A 16,828-nucleotide genomic window follows, 5' to 3' on the forward strand; every position below is an offset into this window, starting at 1 on the left:
TGCCGAGCGAACGGAAACTGCAGGTAACATCATTATATATATATATATATATATATATATATATATATATATATATATATATATATATATATATATATATAGGGTCCAGACAAGCTGAAGTCCAAACACTTAGTACCAGCGTGCACAAGAGAACAGGTTCTATATGAAAGCTGCGCAACCTTTCGTATATCCGCTCTCGATGTCTGCACCCACCGGAGCCTCACTTCACGGCGCTACTCAAGATTTTTTTTTTGTTGTTGTTGCTTCACCACGACCGTGTATACGTAAAGCCACATCTAGATCCGCGGCCGAGTTTCGAGCATGCAGACTTATAGAAGAGCCACGCATCATTTTCGCTCTCGTGTTTTTTTTTTTCTTTCTTTTTCGTCTCCCTCGCAACGGAAGAGGAGGATGAGCTAGGCTGGCGCTCTAAAGAATCCCTCACAAAGGCGCGAGCCAACCTGCTGCCCCCTGATACTACGTAACCTCCTGTCAGCACAGCGCGGGTGCCTTGCCTCGGCGGCGACGTGCTTCACGGAGCGTGAAAGTGTACTTGGCGCCGGTTCTGTCGCTCGCGATCGTAAAGAACGCGGTCGCTAGCTGTACTTATATTTCAAGCGGCGACGCCATAAATGCTAATCTTGTTCGCGTTTGCTTGCAACGTGTGTTACGTGCATTTGTGCTTGCTATTATTGTCCCCCCCCCCCCCCCCCCCCCCCCTCCAGAGGGGTCGGTGGTTCTTCGAGGAAAGTTAAGAATTTGTCGCGGAGTTTCGAGTTGCAAATGTAAGGCGGGAAAGCCGCATTGGGTTGAAGGTAATTGCTAGCGACAGTAGGCGTGGTAGGCCGCGGAGCGTAGGATTGAACACGTTCTTCGTGTTCTGCGACGACCTGGCGTTGACAGTGCCTGACTCTGCCTGTAAAAAATGCGCATTGGTTAGCATCAGCTCGCCGCCTGGTAGGCCAGCGCACCGAGCCGTATGTTTCTAGACGTGCTGTTTTAGGCCTTGGGTGTCTTTTTACTTTTGAAGCCGGCCCTTCTACAGACCAAGGTAGCGCAATTTCTGTAAAACAGTGTGTGATGCCACATACGTACGTAACAGCATGAATGCTGTTTTCGGAACTCAGTTCTTGTGTTGGATGATCATGCTCATCATTCGCATACTTTGCATTAACTAGATGTTTTTCTTTCTCAGAAATACAAAAAAGAGGGCTTATTGGTCGTTACTGCTCCTCGATGCGCAATGGCCGTTTCCATGCATTGAAAATGACCTACTACTCCCTTTAATTTAGAGATTGTTGGCTTCTCTGTGAGCACGGTTATCCAAACTTAATCTGTCTACCATACGTTACTTGCGCGCAGGTTGACCCAGCAAGGCACAGTGCGGATCACTTTGGATTACATCCCACAAGCTGCGCATTCCGCTCTACGCTAAGCCCAATGTCGATGCTCAAGGCCTGTTCACGTAGTAGCAGTCTTCCGACTGCCACAGGATATGAGATATTCATATCAAAATCGCCGACAAAGTACACTGCCGTTGCACATAGTTTTCTTCCACAGTATGTAGAGAAGCTATTCTGAAAAAAAAAAAAAGATAAATGAATGCAATGTTACTGCGCTTACCCACAAACTTGGAGAAGCAAATGTGGAAATATGGGCAGTTCTCACAGAAAGAGAAAGACACAAAAAAGATATTTGTGTTTCTTGGTCCACGTCACCGCTATATGTACAACCATACAAGATTCTTACTTTTGTCAGCATTTGTATGATGTGCGCGGAAGGGTTTAAAAATTTTATTTAGCGCGATTAGTTCATTTACGTTCTTAGGGGTGATTACCCAGAAATCTGGTGTCGGCCGCTGCTGTGAACTGTCACCAGCAAAAATATTCTTTCTAGTACTCTTGTTTTTACAGAGTCTTTCCGTCTCCACTGAGACACCCTGTATGAAACAGGAGACACACAATGCCACGCAGCAACCGATACGACGCCCGCTGCTTCAAGCGGTAAACGCATACGCGTTCAAACCAGCCCGTTATAATCGGAGCACGCGACGGAAGAGGTGCGCTCCAGCTGTCTAAACCTGCCTTGAGCAGTTGGGAACTTCTTTGATACTTCTTTAAAACTTATTTAGAAAGTTGTTTGAAGCTTGTGCGAAACTTATTAACGGCATTTCTGAAATATATTTTGAAAGAAGTTTGACAGTAGTTTCCAAGAACTTACAAAGCTTCCGAGAACTTTCAAAATTGTTCGTAAGCTGTTCTAAACTTCTTTGAAACATTTGGAAAGTTCTTGCAAATTTGTTGAAAAGAAGAGGAAAAAGTGACTTTGTACAGCCTGTTGGCGGCGACTTTCAAACTTCTCGGTAACTTTTGAAACTTCTGTCATTCTCCTTTAAAAGAAGATAAAAATTAACCGGTAACTTCTTCGAAACCAGTTCAATTGTTGTAAGTTCTCGAAGACCTTTTTTTTTTTTTCGAAAATTTGTTGGAACCATTGAAAGCTCTTGAAAGGGCCGTTTGTTCGGGGGACGACTGGCAGTCTTTCTTCTGTGTTTTTATCGTACAGCTCTTTTTTTTTTTCTTACGCACGTGCGTTCTCGCGACTGGCGCGTGTCTATAGCGGCACGTCATTGTGCTCACGCGTGCGCCATTTTTTCCAACGCGCAGCACGCCGGCAGCCACCGGAGGCACGGCCACGGACTGGGCTGTCGCCGCTGCCCGCCGGGTTCGGCCGTGCTCCGCCCCTGCGGCCACGGCCTGGACACCGAGTGCTCGCCGTGCCGCCCGGCCCAGTTCCAGCCGCACCACTCGTACCGGCGCCACTGCCTGCCGTGCTCGCGGTGCGGCCGCGGCCTGTTCGAGGCGCACCCGTGCAGCCCGACCAGGGACGCCGTGTGCGACTCGTGCCACACGCTGGTGCCGGGCCCGCACTCGGAGGACTATTACGTGAAGTGCGGCAACGACACCATCTACACCGTGTCGGCGCCTTCGTCGGACGAGTACGACGGCGACGACGACGACCTCTGGGACGGTGGCGACGGCCAGCCGGGAGACGCGATGCTAGTCAGGGACGAGCTCACGCACATGAGGCACGACGGTGAGTAGCCGTCCTATAGTTTCGCTTTTAAGAGCTACGTGCTTGACGACGTTCGTCTTGTATGGTAAGAGAGTGAATTGGGAAGCATAGGAGGTTAACCAGGTTGGACTTGCTTTGTTACCCTGGATGGGGGGGGGGGGGAGGGGGAGATGCAGAAGAAAAGGAAAAAGAATTCCGGGATTTTAAGCCAAAGCCACGATCTGATAATATGATAGAAAATATTTGGGAGATATTGCCGCCTTTTGGACGGCGCCGGCTAGCCCTTCTCACTTAAAAACAAATATGTACTCACTATGAAAAAGCAAGTTTCATAATGCCGTAAAACATTGATTTGGGCGAGTTGTTTCATAGCTATTAAAAAGGCGCAGCGCGACTGAGACGGACACAAAGAAATACAAGCGCCGTGACGTGGTTTGTGTTTCTTTGTGTCCGTCTCGGTCGCGCTGGGCCCTTTGAATACTTATAATAACGCCATAGTGAGGGAGTCTGGACGATTTTCGACCATCTTGAACGTACCTCCAATGCATGGCACACGGGCGTTATTGAATTTCGCCGCCATCGAAATGCGGCCGCCAAGGACGGGAAATGAACCCGCGACCTCGTGCTCAGCGGCGCAGCGCTTCAGCCACTAAGCTGCCGCGACGGGCGTCAAGAAAGGGAGGAAAAGGAAAGGCTTAAAGAGAAGGGAGAGTGTAAATAAGGGTGGTCGCGCTGTTCCTGTCGTCTTAAAAGAAGTACAATAGTGTTCGAATGACTTTCCGTACAGACAAAAGTTTACCGCAAAAATTACGGGGAACGTGGTACTTCCTTTCTCCTAAGAAAACATCGCCCAGTGCTTGTTCTTTTTATTCGTTCGAGGTTCAACAGAGGTCGGTGACAAGTTTGTCCCCGTGTCACAAATGTCAATCAGTCAATAGATCCGTCGATCAATCAGCAAATCGCCTACTGCTGTTCAGAGCATATTGAATTGGTGGGCCCAATATGTAGGCTTACGTGGAATAATAAACACTGTAGTAAAGCAACAAGCTGCATTTAAGTAAATTAAAACCAAGACTAGCGTTAGCTTAGAACTTTCTATCGCGAACATGAATGAAAGACTCGTTTTGGGAAGAGCGTCAGCGGCGGCGAATTAGGCAGTGGCACATGCTTGGTGCAATTCATAAAGGACGCTACCATTTCGCTTTCAGTGGCAAGAACTGGGGTTCCATTGCATTCTTCTCTAGCAGTGTCTGGTGCAAAGCATCTGTCGTCTCAAAAGCATATCGCTGCTTGTTGCTTGTTGTTGCTATCGTTGTTTGCCTTTAAGCTCATGTTCTAGATCTTCTTTTCTGTTTTGAAGCTGCAAATGGCTGCTGCGAATGCGAAGGAGAACCAGGCTTTCTACAAACAAATGAGCCAAGACCATTTGAAAGACATACAGCTCATAAAAATGATACATGCACAGCGGGGTTATATTTATTTTTTCTGATGTGCGGAGAACGTGTTGAGATTGATATGCATTGCGAAGATATGGCGCCGGGGGCCCCTTCAAGTAAAGCCGTGACTACACGAATTTCACGCCACCTCACAACCCTACGTGCGAAAGGCAACAGCAACACAACCGACCAATAGCCGAGTTCAAGGCCGCGACAATCCCTGTCTCTTGCTACTGAGTGACTTCTCACTCTTAAGGACAGAGCCAGTACTTAGCTCATACTTAAACATCGGGTGTCGTATAACTACACCAACGCCCCAATCTCCGACGCTTCAATCCTTTCGGTAACATTCTATGTAAAAGCAAAGAAACACCAGAGTTACCACGGGTGCACGACCGTGACGACATCGTAAACACTGCCCACTCGCATTGACCGTTCTTCCGACGGCCTTGCCCGACAAGCACTACTATTGCAGAGGCACTACTATTGCAAGAGCGGAGGGTGAAAAAAGGAGGGGCGGCGGGGGATGAGGGAGGGGTGCTACCAGGCAACAGGTGCTCTCTGCTTGACAGCGTGAAATACAGGATATATATGTGCTTGTGTGCTAGTCAGCGGGCGCTCGCCATTCTGGGAAGCGTCGACCTGTCCGCAGATTCTCTCCGAAGGTCAGCTGTCGAAACGAAAAAGCGAGGGGGCTGGCAAGGGGGTCGCTGCAAGCAGTGCTTCTCGAAGGGAGGCGGGGTCACTCCAACTTAGGTTGCATTTTCCCACGCTTGGCTGAACCTCCTTCGTCTTCTTCGACCGCGTTTGTTTCTTCATGTCACGCTGGCTTCGGTGCCCTATACGCCACTCTCACGACCATTAACTGCTGACGGTCGGCATCAGGCGTCTTTCGCGTTCGACCTCTCCGTTTTTTTTCTCCTCGTCACCGTGTTTTCTTTTCTCGCTTTCTCTTTTTCTTTGCCTTTTGTCCAATTAGTGCTATTATAATTCGCGTGATTGTTGCTCTTCACGCCTGAGCAGGCTAGCCGCCTTTGCAGATACGCCATTAATCTTGAGATGAAGCCAGGCGAAGAAAGACGTGCGTCGCGAATGTCTTTATGTTCTGTGTCCGTCGTTATCACAAGCGTTTCCCGCTGATTTTGCTCGGAAGTGCATGCGTTCGTTGCGATTCTCCTGACATAGAGAGAGAGAGAGAAGTCATAAGGGAAAGGCAGTGAGGTTAACCAGGCTGAGCCCTGTAGGCTACCCTGCACTCTAAGCTCTATAAGCTGGACACTCTGAGCTGGACGAGAAAGTAAATAAAGGTCAGTGTTTCCATCTTGCATTTCCTTTTTAAAGCCGATGTCTTTCTTGGTGAATTAACCCCACTTCTTGCGTATCATGAATGTTTCTAGTCTTTCTCGCGGACCGATTTCGGAGATTCTGCAGTCTAAATGTGCGCCGATACCGAAGATAGGTCTACGGTAGCGAAAATACCAGTGGTACCACTCTTTGTTGAATGGTTCAAGTGGTATCAGTACCGGGCGTAACTGGGGTGAAGGTGGCGTTCTCGCATCCTTCCCTCGTGACAGCTACCGTTTTGAGACACTGTCGTTGAGGCGCTGCCCCTCTGATCGAAGGCGTAGCCGTCATCGTTTGAGACGTTGCGAGCCTCCCTGAACAAATTTTATGGGGAAGGCGTTTTCATTAATGGACGTCAGCTAAAGGTTGAATCGCCTTCCAAGATTTTTCTTTTCTGTTTTCTTTTCCTTCCGGCATGAAGGTGTGCGTGGTTTTCTCGCTCACTCTCGTGAATTACCACAAATATTTTATTCAATAAACCTGTGTTTTTCTTTTTTCTCTCCCAAGCACTTTCTTTAATTACAGTTTGCAATTTCTAGAAATACCGCACGTAACGAACGCGCATTCTGACGTCTATCATTCTGACGTCTATCATTCTGACGTCTATGTGTTCTTTGGCTGATAACACAACGCAGGCTTATCAAACGATATAACATCACATGTTCATAACGGAGTAGACAATTCATGTCCTCCCCCGCCCCAAAAAAGAAGGACCACGATTAGCAATCATTCAAGGCGCGTCGCTGTCTCGTCGTTTTTATTTGGTAACTACATTACTGGCTCTATTTGCGTGGATTGATCAATTTATTGCTTTGTGGGGTTTAACATCCTAAAGCAACGCACCGGTGAGAAGCCATAGTTGGAGGGCCCCGGGTTAACCTTGGTCTACTTGGGTGCCTTAAACGTGCACCTAATCTAGGTACACTAGCGCCTTTGGATTTGGCGCCCGTCGACCTCAACGGCCTCTCTAATAATCCACTGTGCAGTTTCGCTAAGTTTAATTCAGTATTTAAATGCTCTTTCTTTCTTTCTTTTTCTATGTTTCTTTTTTTTTTTTTTTTGCTACCGAAGACCTTCCGCGAAAATAACAGTCGACAGTTGGTGAGAGCTCTGCAAGGGAACACATTTCCAGCACTTTGCATATTTTACCAACCATGATGACGCCGCATATGTTGAGTGAGACTGCGAGGAAGGATTCATTTTTTTTTCAGATTATTTGTAATGCATTACACGGGAACAAAAAACAGGAAAGTCATGACTAGTGGCCAAGGTGAAAGCCAATATAGTGAAATGAACTATAGCGGTTCGCACAAAAAAGAGCACGATTCGATTATCAGACACGCTCTAGTGGGACTCCGCATCCATTTTAATCACCCTATTACACCCATTGTACACAATTGTACCCAAAATTGTACCCAAAGTTGTAGTGAGTGTAGTGTCACTTCACCTATGCTTTTACTAACACCTCCAGCTTAAGCAATGCTTAAGCCACAAACAACAGATGTTACGAGCGTGCACAATCGTGTCCGTTCGCCCAACGCCGCGGAAGCAAGTTGTTTTTTGTTGTCATAAAGAGAAAATGCTGCAATAATTGACTTACGGACTAAGTGCACACGAACTATGATAAATATCCCGATTGTTCAGAACAAAGTATTGACTGAGCAGGAAAGAAGTCGGGTGCATCACGGGTGGTCACTTGTGACACCCCTACAGATGCGTTCTGATGTCTGATAACGGGTAGATGTCTGATTTTCCCCTTTATTAATTACTTCTCTCCACCTTGCGGGTTTCCACAGAACTACTGCGTCAAGCACTTGCCTTTGCTTCATGTTGTCGACAAATTCGACTTCGCCCTGCCATGTGCTAGCCGCCTGGTTAGCTCAGATGGTAGAGCGACTGCCCCGGAAAGGCGGTGGTCCCGCGTTCGAGTCCCGGACCAAAGCGAATTTTTCTTCAACTCTGAGCCTTTTCTTTCGAGGAACCCGTATGGGTTTCCTTTGTAGCAATTGCTATGGGCGGGTGGACGTCTGATTTTTCCATTATTAATTATACTAACAGCGAAGGGATACAACAAATAATCCAAGAAAGGCGTAAAGGCTGGTTTGTTTGTTTTTTGTAGTGTCCATTCAGGCAAACTATATAGCGGCCTCAAACAACGCTCTGTCACTGCAGACCAGTTCACGAGAAAACGCTATATAATTGTCTCACACCATTTGCTTGCGAACTGCTCTGTCCCACGGTACTGTTGAAGTACTAAGCTTTTATCATGGCGGTAGTTACTCGTGCGGTTTGGTTGTTGGTGCTGTTGCACAGCGCGGAAAGAGAGAGAGAGAGAGAGAACGAATAAACTTTTATTCTGTTATTATGAGCAATGAAAATCCCTAAGGTAAAGTCGCTCGAATCCTCAGCCTACAAATAATTAGCGCGGAAAAAAAGGAAATGGAGTTATAGAAGACTTACAAATATACCTGCAATGTGTATGTGCTTTTGGTGCTTCTTTATGTGAGCGTTTTAGGCATCTATCAAGCATTACAGTTCTCTAACTTCATTGCGCAAGAGAGAGAGAGAGAAGAGAAAGGATCAGTAAGTGTTCGCGATGTCTTGGATGAGGCACCTTGCACTGACTTCTTGCATTGTTTTCTTCTATTCAAGTAAAAGTGTTCAAGGCCTGCTACAAGTGACACCGGAGGGTAACCCCGAAAATGCAGAGAACCCGCCCAAAAATGGAAGCTCAAATGACGACGGTTTGTTCTCACGTGTAATGCCTTGCTTTTTTTTATTGTTGTTCTTTTCGTCTGAGTTGGTGCGTCGCCAGGAGGGTTCGCGTCATTTCGCAACGTGCGCAACCAGAGTGTCTCTAAGCGTGTTCCGATTACGCAAGACTCGCGAGCACCTTCGCACCCGTGCAGACAGTATAAGGCAGCAGCAGTAACGCACGTTTTACGCCTCGCAGGCAGGCCGAAGGTAAATGCGCGCTTTTATCTTTGTGACCCTACCCGTGCACAGCGTTGGCGTAAGGTCGCGCCTCTCCGAGAACGCAAGCCTACACATGCGTGTTTGTTTCGCGCTGGCAGGGGCAGTTGTGAAACCGCGAAAGGGTGTCTCTGAAGGTGCACGAGCATCGCTGTCGGCGCCCTCGTTTACATACTCCCGTTTTACGACTAAAACGAGGTACCCGTGCAAGTCCTCCTTGTCAGCCGTCGGCTCTCGTATGAAACCGTCCTGCACAGCCACACGTGGCTGTGCAGCGTTGTTTGCGCAACCGTCCTCGCGGACGCGTAAACTTACCGCGTGAGCATCCGGATCGAAGCAGCTGCGGTGACGTGCGATGTTGGCGGGTGCCAGCGGCGGATGCGCTTTCGGCGACGCCTCCCGTGTGGCTGCCTCCTGGGAGCAGGTGTCCTCCGACGTACCGTACCGAGAAATCGGGCCCGCTGGTTGTTGCCTTGAGGATGGCAGCAGAGCAAAACGAGCGCCCACTGGCATCCGGCAAAAACCACGCCTGTAACGCGCTGTTGTTGTGACAGCGCCGCGATGGCTTTTGCTCTTATAGCCTTCTCGGAGTCGTTACTCGCGCGTACACTTCGCACGAGGCACAAAAGCTGGCTTGTTAACTTCGGTCTTGTGGTTGCTTCAAAGGCGCGACTTGCGTATAATCGTTAACTGCTTGTAGTTTCGCCATGGTGAATATATATATATATATATATATATATATATATATATATATATATATATATATATATATATATATATATTTGATACTTATGTATCGGCTATGGGCTAGTTCGTGAGTCATGATATTGATGAAGCAGCGCACTTGAAATAGACACGTTAACGCACACATGAAAAAGGGCATACAGAGTTCCAGCCCAGTGCCTAGAATGTCCATTTTCATGTATGAGTGAACGTGTCTATTGCAAATGCGCTGCTTCATCAATGTCATATTTATTCTTCCTTGTAAGCCCCCTCCCCCTGATTTCCATTCAAATTAAGATACGATTGCGTGTTAAACATACAGAGACGAAATTACAGAGACATACAGAGACAATTGCGCAGAGACATACAGAAATTTCACGGTAAATTTTATTGTCTGCTCATTTTATTTTTATTTTTTTAGCGATATGCTTATTGCGCCAGGCCTAATTTGAGACCCTCCTTTGACTTAGAGAAAGCAACATTACAGACCCGGTCTAGATCCCCTCCACTACACGGTGTGCCTCGTGACCCAGATTCTGCTTTAAGACATTAAGCCTATCGCCTAGACAAATAAGTGAGCTAGAGCTTGCACTGTCGCGCCAGCGCCGACATCCCTATTCGGCGCGTCTTCATTTGCGGAAAGGCCGAAGCCTTGTTTTTGCGGTTTCGACATGGCGTTTACGTCCGTCTACCAGGTGCGCTCGCCGCGAGCGTCTTCGCGACTCTTTTTACCGACCTTGCGCCACCGCGGCGTGCTTCCTCGCGATTGACGTGCAGCGCGCGCGCGTGTACGCCAGATGTCTACACCGCGTGAGGGTCGACCGTGCACACGCCCCGCAGCTATCCTTGGCGTAGCTATATCGCCGCGGAATCAATAAAACTCCCAAGGAGACCCGAGCGACCGCGGTGCCTCTTATTCGTGTAGTCGCGGTTGCTCAACGACGACGAAGACGTGGCGTATAGCATGCACGGACGGTGGCAGCAGCTGCAGCGCTATATACGCGCACGCTGTGTGTGTACGTCCGAGACGACCGCAGTGGACACGAAGCGATCGCGGGTGTTTTTTTCACGGCCACCACGATGGACAGCTGTTGGCCTGAGAGCCGTGGGCATTGCGTGAGCCCCACGGCGTTCTCCCCCCCCCCCCCCCCCCCCCCCCGCCTTCTCACTTCGGCCGCGCGCGAACCACCACCCCGAAAATGCTTTATCGTCCCGAGCCTGCATCGCCCTCTCTCTCCGTGAGTGCCCTCCTCAAGTTGTGCCATCGGGCAGACCAGCCGGACGGACTGCCGGCCGAGTGCATCTGCGGTCTCGGGCACCTTGTCTCGCAGGCTGGCTCACTCCAGACGTGGCGGGTGACCCCAAAAGGGCGCCGGCGATAGCGGCGGCGACCGCGCTGCTCGTGCTGCAGCTCACTCTGTTTGCGTTGCGCGCACAACGGCTCGCGATATGCCACCCCCCCCCCCCCCCTTTCCTCCACCCTCCGGCCTTCGAGGTGCGGCCTGTAGCCTGTTTTTCCCTCTTTGCTCTGCACGCGGTTTGAACTGGTTTTGCATGCACGCAACTGGCTCCTATAAATTTTGCGTGCGCGCAACGCGCTCCTCGGTCGGGACTGTGACGCCGAATGGGACGATCGTCTCGGTCGCCGGAAGGACGGTTTCGGCTGATCGGCGGCGGAGTTGCCTTATTCTTTCCTGCGTTTTGCTGATATTTTCCAAGTCCAGAGGCCGCTTCCTGAAAGTTTTTTCTCTCCGATGCCATTGTAAGAGATGTTATCTCTGCACTTTCGACAACGCTGTTTGGTGCGTATTCAGGAAGCAGAACCATTCTGTAAGCTGCTGTCTGAGGAAAGAATAAAAGAAAGAAAGAGAGGCTCAGAAACGCAAAACGTTATTACTTATCTCAAAATGATTCCCTTCATTTGCCGACGCCGTGAATGCGGGCGACTAAATGTTGTCCGGTGACTGAAAGCGCGAAACAAGTGCACATACGGCTTAATGCAAATCAGCCTGTGTTGTTCACTCACCCTCGTTCGTGTCCCTGCCTTGAGAAAACATATTCGCTAATTCGCAGGAACGTATGTTGGGGCATTAGTATACACGCACACCCTGACGGAAACTGGTCCTCACTTCGCGACGAAGAAGTCGTAGCGAATTCCACTAGTCAGCCAGAAGTATAGCTTTTTGTTCTTGAATTTTTTCTTTTACTGCGGAGAAACATTCAAGTTATACTTGACGATCTCGACGGCATTCTCGCTTTCGCTTTCGTATCAACTTGCCCTCCTGGTAGAAGCTGTCTTTTCGTTCGCGTTCGGACAGCCTTATTCGTTTGAGCAGACATTGGGTCCGAAATTCAAAGTGCCCTTGCATATATCTATTCCACGTCTTGAGAGCAGAAAGACAAACACAAGCGTGTCTGGTTTTAGGACCTTATGCGAACTTCGTCGTGCGAGATGGTGCAATTGTTTTTCTGCCAGACGCATTTCCTGCTAATTTGGGCTCCATTGTTGTTTAAGCACTACGCACCGCCTAGTAGCGGCGCCGAAATTCCCTTGATCTGTTGATAATCATTGGAACGCGAATAGACTAACTGGGAAATGGTTGCTGGTTATACAATAACTACGAGAAAATATGTCGCACCTAGCTTGCTTGCTTACCTGCTTGCTTGCTTGTTCCTCATTTCATGCTTCGGTGACCATCCCACGCGCAGCAGTCTTTTTTTTTTTTCTTTCTTGTTCTCTATTAAGTGTGAAAGGTTTGAAGATTCTCATTTGCGAAGTCCCAACGCTCGCTCGAAAATATCGGGGCCGTCTTTCGTAAAGATTGTTTTCCTACGGTTCCATTTGTTCCATGTCATCCATCTCACCTAGTTGTAGAGACGCTGCTTACTGCCTGACCTATACTATAAGAGGCTTAAGTATAGCCTCTTCATCGGCAAAGGACAAACATGAAAAGCATCTTTACAAAATACGGCCCCTGATCAGCGCTCCAAACAGGTTGCTGAAATTCGGCTTGCATTTCGCAAGTGACTCCATCGTTTCACGAGCGCGCACTGAAAACCGCTCGAAGGCTGTTCAGGCGTACAAGCTGTGGGAATTAGTCTTCGCTCGCGCCTTTCTTAGTAGTGTCACGAAGTGCATGTGCCGATTAGATTGCTGTTTTTTTTTTGTCTTGTGGTTGTCGCACACACGATGTTAGCGATCGGTTTTATAGATAAGAACTTACGTCAGAGTACTGAAGAAAGCAGTCTATTCTTTCGGGTTACATCTTGAAGTGCTGTTCCTTGACAGGGGAGTTCTTTTCTGACGTTTTGCAAGTGTATTGTGCGATAAAGTGCAATGAGAAATCTCGGGAGGCATGCATAAAAAGATGAAGGCACCTTACTGCTGTTACTCTTGCGTTGCAATGATGAAACATTTGCCGTTTTTTTATGCCTGAAAGAGGTGTGCGTGCATGCACGTCGACCACTGTCGCCGCATGTTGCCACCAGTTCCTGATAATGCATAAATTTAGGATCATTTACTCTTGCGTTTCACAACCGAGAATTCAGCTACACTTTGGCTAATCATTATTTAAGCGAGAGTTGGTACGATTGCAGTACTTATTCCTTCACGAGAGATTTTTCTCATAAAATACCAAGCAAAAAGAGAGCAGCCACAGTGCAAGAAGACCAGGAATGACCCTCAGCGCAACTAATGTGAGTAGATTTACCTCCAATGCACATAAATGGCGTGCGCCATCATTTGGTTTCAATTATTGTGGAAGAGGCCCTTTTACGCAACCCGACTAAGTGACTAATTTTGGTTCGCGTCGCATTTTTTTTAGTGCGCTTTCAAAAGAATCACTAGGAAAATGAAAACGATTTCAGTTTAACTTGGCTTCTAGACTTCGCGGCCATGATTGTCTGTCCTCGAACATTCTTCTTATATTTTCCCTTAACCCTGCAGACCTTCATTTTTCTCCACGACAAAATGCGGACCAAATCATGCGCTCGGCAAGGAAGCTCTAGATGCGTATTCACAAAAGCCTTCTTGCGCTAGAACTCTTCGTATAAGAGCTGGTTCCAGCTGATCGTGACATTTGACGTATCATTAGCGAAGGTGACCAAGCAAAGGTCTACAATGGTCACAAATGGAAATCTTTGGGAATGCGTCCCTGGAATTTTCCCCTGCAGCGGGAGATTTCTCGAATCTTCTTTCTCACTTCTCACCGCGTTTTTTGCGGGCTGAAAGCTGAATGGAGTGGCACGCTTGACCGCGGGGCCTTGACAGCGGCCCTCGAAATGCCTCTGAAGTTCGGGCTGCTCGCACGCACCCTTATCGCGGCTCTCCCCGCGTCAGTTTCCAGTGCTGTATACACTTCATACCACCAAGAGCAGCGAACGCAGATGGCGGCCGAAATGGAGAGCAAAGGTCAACAACTCCGGTTAGCGACTGCGGCTGGCTAAACAAGCTCATAAGGGCGTCACTGCGCATGCATGCGGTGTCGTAAGAGACAGCACCATGGGCCTGCACTATAGGGCGAGCACGCATCCGCCATGATTCATGCCTTGCAAAAGTACGCTTTTTGATGGTATCTCAGGTTTCGCAAAGAAATCTTCAAACAAACTTCTTAAAATAAAGATCTGATAAAGCCGCATATCTCTACATATATATATATATATATATATATATATATATATATATATATATATATATATATATATATATATATATATATATATATATATATATATATACAGTGCTGCAGGGATACGCAGTGGATGCGCAGTGGATGCATGGTATTGGCAGTGTCGCTGGTAACGACTCCATGATTATTACTTTTATTAATCACGTGAACGTATACAAACCCGAAAGCGGGCTAGCAATTAAGAGACACCTCGCCCACCACATTGAAGATGACAGAAAAAAGGAGAGAACAAGAAGAAGGTGAGAGGAAGAAAAAAGGGAGAAGAAGGTGCACCATGGCACATCATACGGTCACAAGCAGAGCACGAGCGTTACAGGCGAGAGTCTCTTCACGTGGTTGACAGTAATCCTAGCTCAGCTTTGTGAGCCGCGTATAGAAGTGAAACGCAGCCTTTCGGAAACAAATTACCGTTAATTGGAGTTCGAGCAAGATTATGTGCTTGGAACTTCCTCAGGCAGCCACGCAGATACAACAGCAAGTACTCAAGCGTTTGGCTGTAGTGCCCGCAAGCCAGGCACGAAGGGCTCTGCGCACGTTCTTGTCGGTGGAGAAGATGGGTTATACTTTGCAGACCTAATGCGTAAGTTCAGCAACAGAGACCTAATGCGGCGAGTTAAATCTCGACGAGTGATTATCGCAGCGTACGATTCCTTGGCTACACGTTCATCCAAATGTGAACATTGCACGTGGCGCCGTGGACGGCAGTCTAACGTCGGAGAATACGCTTTAACTATTATTTGTGAAGCCAACATTGCTCGCTGACGTCGCCAGAGCATCGCGTTTCCAGGGATATATACAAATGTGTGATAGTATCCGCTGAAACAGAAGCTGACTCGAGAAGCTAACGTTTCCAGACTTCGCGGCACGTACAAACTATAAACAACGCCCCGTGTCAGCTCGTCGAACGAGGCAGAGTAAACCACTCTTCAGCTAGCTATGAATGTGTTTGAAGATGCCCAGCTTCAGAGTGTCAGTAGGGCTTTAAACATAGCGACCTAGAATGGCTATGGAGGTTTTGTGGCATAACGCCTCAGCTCATCGCACTTCGCTCTGTTTTAGAGCTGCAATGAAAGATTGAAGGAAGGAAAGAAGGAAGGAAGGAAGGAAGGAAGGAAGGAAGGAAGGAAGGAAGGAGGGAAGGAAGGAAGGAAAGAAGGAAGGAAACCAACTTTATTCAAGGTCCTGCTGGCCACGAGAGCTTTGGGCTCTCATGATGTCGCTGGTAACTCGCTCCCCAACTCTGAATTGTTACCAACTCTGAGCGAGTTACCAATTCTGAGTTGGTAACTCGCTCCCCAACTCGCTCCCAACTCTGAGCCGTCGAGCAGGACCAAACTCGACGGCCCAGAGTTGGGGAGCGAGTTCTTCGCTCCGGATTGCTTTTTCAAACTTGCGCTTGTCCGGTTCGGAGTTTATGTGAGCGTGCGATCATGGCCAGAGTAACTGGTAGACGTTAAGGAATGTATTGCAATTGGTGCAATAAGACTTGTCGTAGAGCTTTGGCATGTAATGGTGTAGTCTGTTTTGCGTGGGGGACGTGTCTGTAGCATTCTGAGTGTAACCGCTTGAGCTCGAGTGAGCGTGCGGTGTGGCGTGCTATACTCTCTACGCTGTAGGTAGTAGTGTTTAGTGATTTCATTGTATTTAGCGTGGGCGTCCCTGTTCTCCGAGTGGTCGGGTGAAGCCGCGTGGTCTGTAAGCGCGCACGCAGCCTCGTGTGCCGCCTCGTTAAGGTTGGGGACGTCGCCGATCTTTGGTACTAAGTGTGCCGGGAACCAGTATATGACGTGGTTCTTAATCTCTTTCTTTGTAACAATTCTGAGAGCCTGTGCGCAGACCGTGCCCTTTTGGAAAGCTCTGATAGCGGCTATGGAGTCGCTGTAGATATGGGAAAGATTGTCGTCGGTGAGCGCAACAGCAATCGCAACCTGTTCAGCCTGTTGAGGCTTCCTTGCAATTACCGTGGCTGCATATCTTGTGGATCCGCGGCCGTCCACAACCGCCACTGCGAAAGCTTTGTTTCCCGCGTATGCCGCCGCGTCCACAAGAGCTCAGTGTTCGTGGTTGAAGAAATAGAGTTAGTGACGTCTACTTCTCACCACATAGCAGCAAGAAAAAGAAATGATAATATCAGGTAACAATAAACGTCACAAGTTCAGAAAATAAAGCACGACGATAATTATTTCAGCCTCTGGTCATATTCCGGCACTGCAATGGAAGTATAGTGAAATATCGAAGATGCTGCAGCCGCGATACACTGATTAAAATTGACACATATAACCGATTCATACAAGTATTCATTGTGGGCTCACTGAAGAAAAAGCCGCCGTATCCGAATTTCATTAATGTGCGCTTTTCTAAAATAACGCGATCCCGCTTAAACTATCCCCAGTTGTCTTTTTTTATATGTCTTACATCTGCCATTCTGTGTTTTCTCCCGCTCGAACAAAGGTTACCGCTTTCGCCGGTTTCATCGTTGTTGATATCGTCGTCTTTGTTGACTTTCTATGTTGCTGTTCTCGAAGTTGCTTTGGTCTCGTCTTCGTTGTGTCATCATGATGCGGCTCGCAAGAGCGCAATGTGTTCCAG

General features: G+C 48.1%; 1 protein-coding gene across 1 annotated transcript in view; it reads left to right on the forward strand.

Moving 5' to 3' along the window:
- Window positions 1–16,828, forward strand: part of LOC126537494 (uncharacterized) — a 59,755-nt gene that overhangs the window by 11,755 nt on the left and 31,172 nt on the right. Inside the window, exon 2 of the mRNA XM_050184520.3 lies at window positions 2,667–3,096. Coding sequence (XP_050040477.1) covers window positions 2,667–3,096 — 430 coding nt within the window. The remainder of the gene's footprint in view (window positions 1–2,666; window positions 3,097–16,828) is intronic.

Source organism: Dermacentor andersoni, chromosome 4, assembly GCF_023375885.2.
Source record: "Dermacentor andersoni chromosome 4, qqDerAnde1_hic_scaffold, whole genome shotgun sequence".
In the NCBI taxonomy this organism is placed as follows: domain Eukaryota; kingdom Metazoa; phylum Arthropoda; class Arachnida; order Ixodida; family Ixodidae; genus Dermacentor; species Dermacentor andersoni.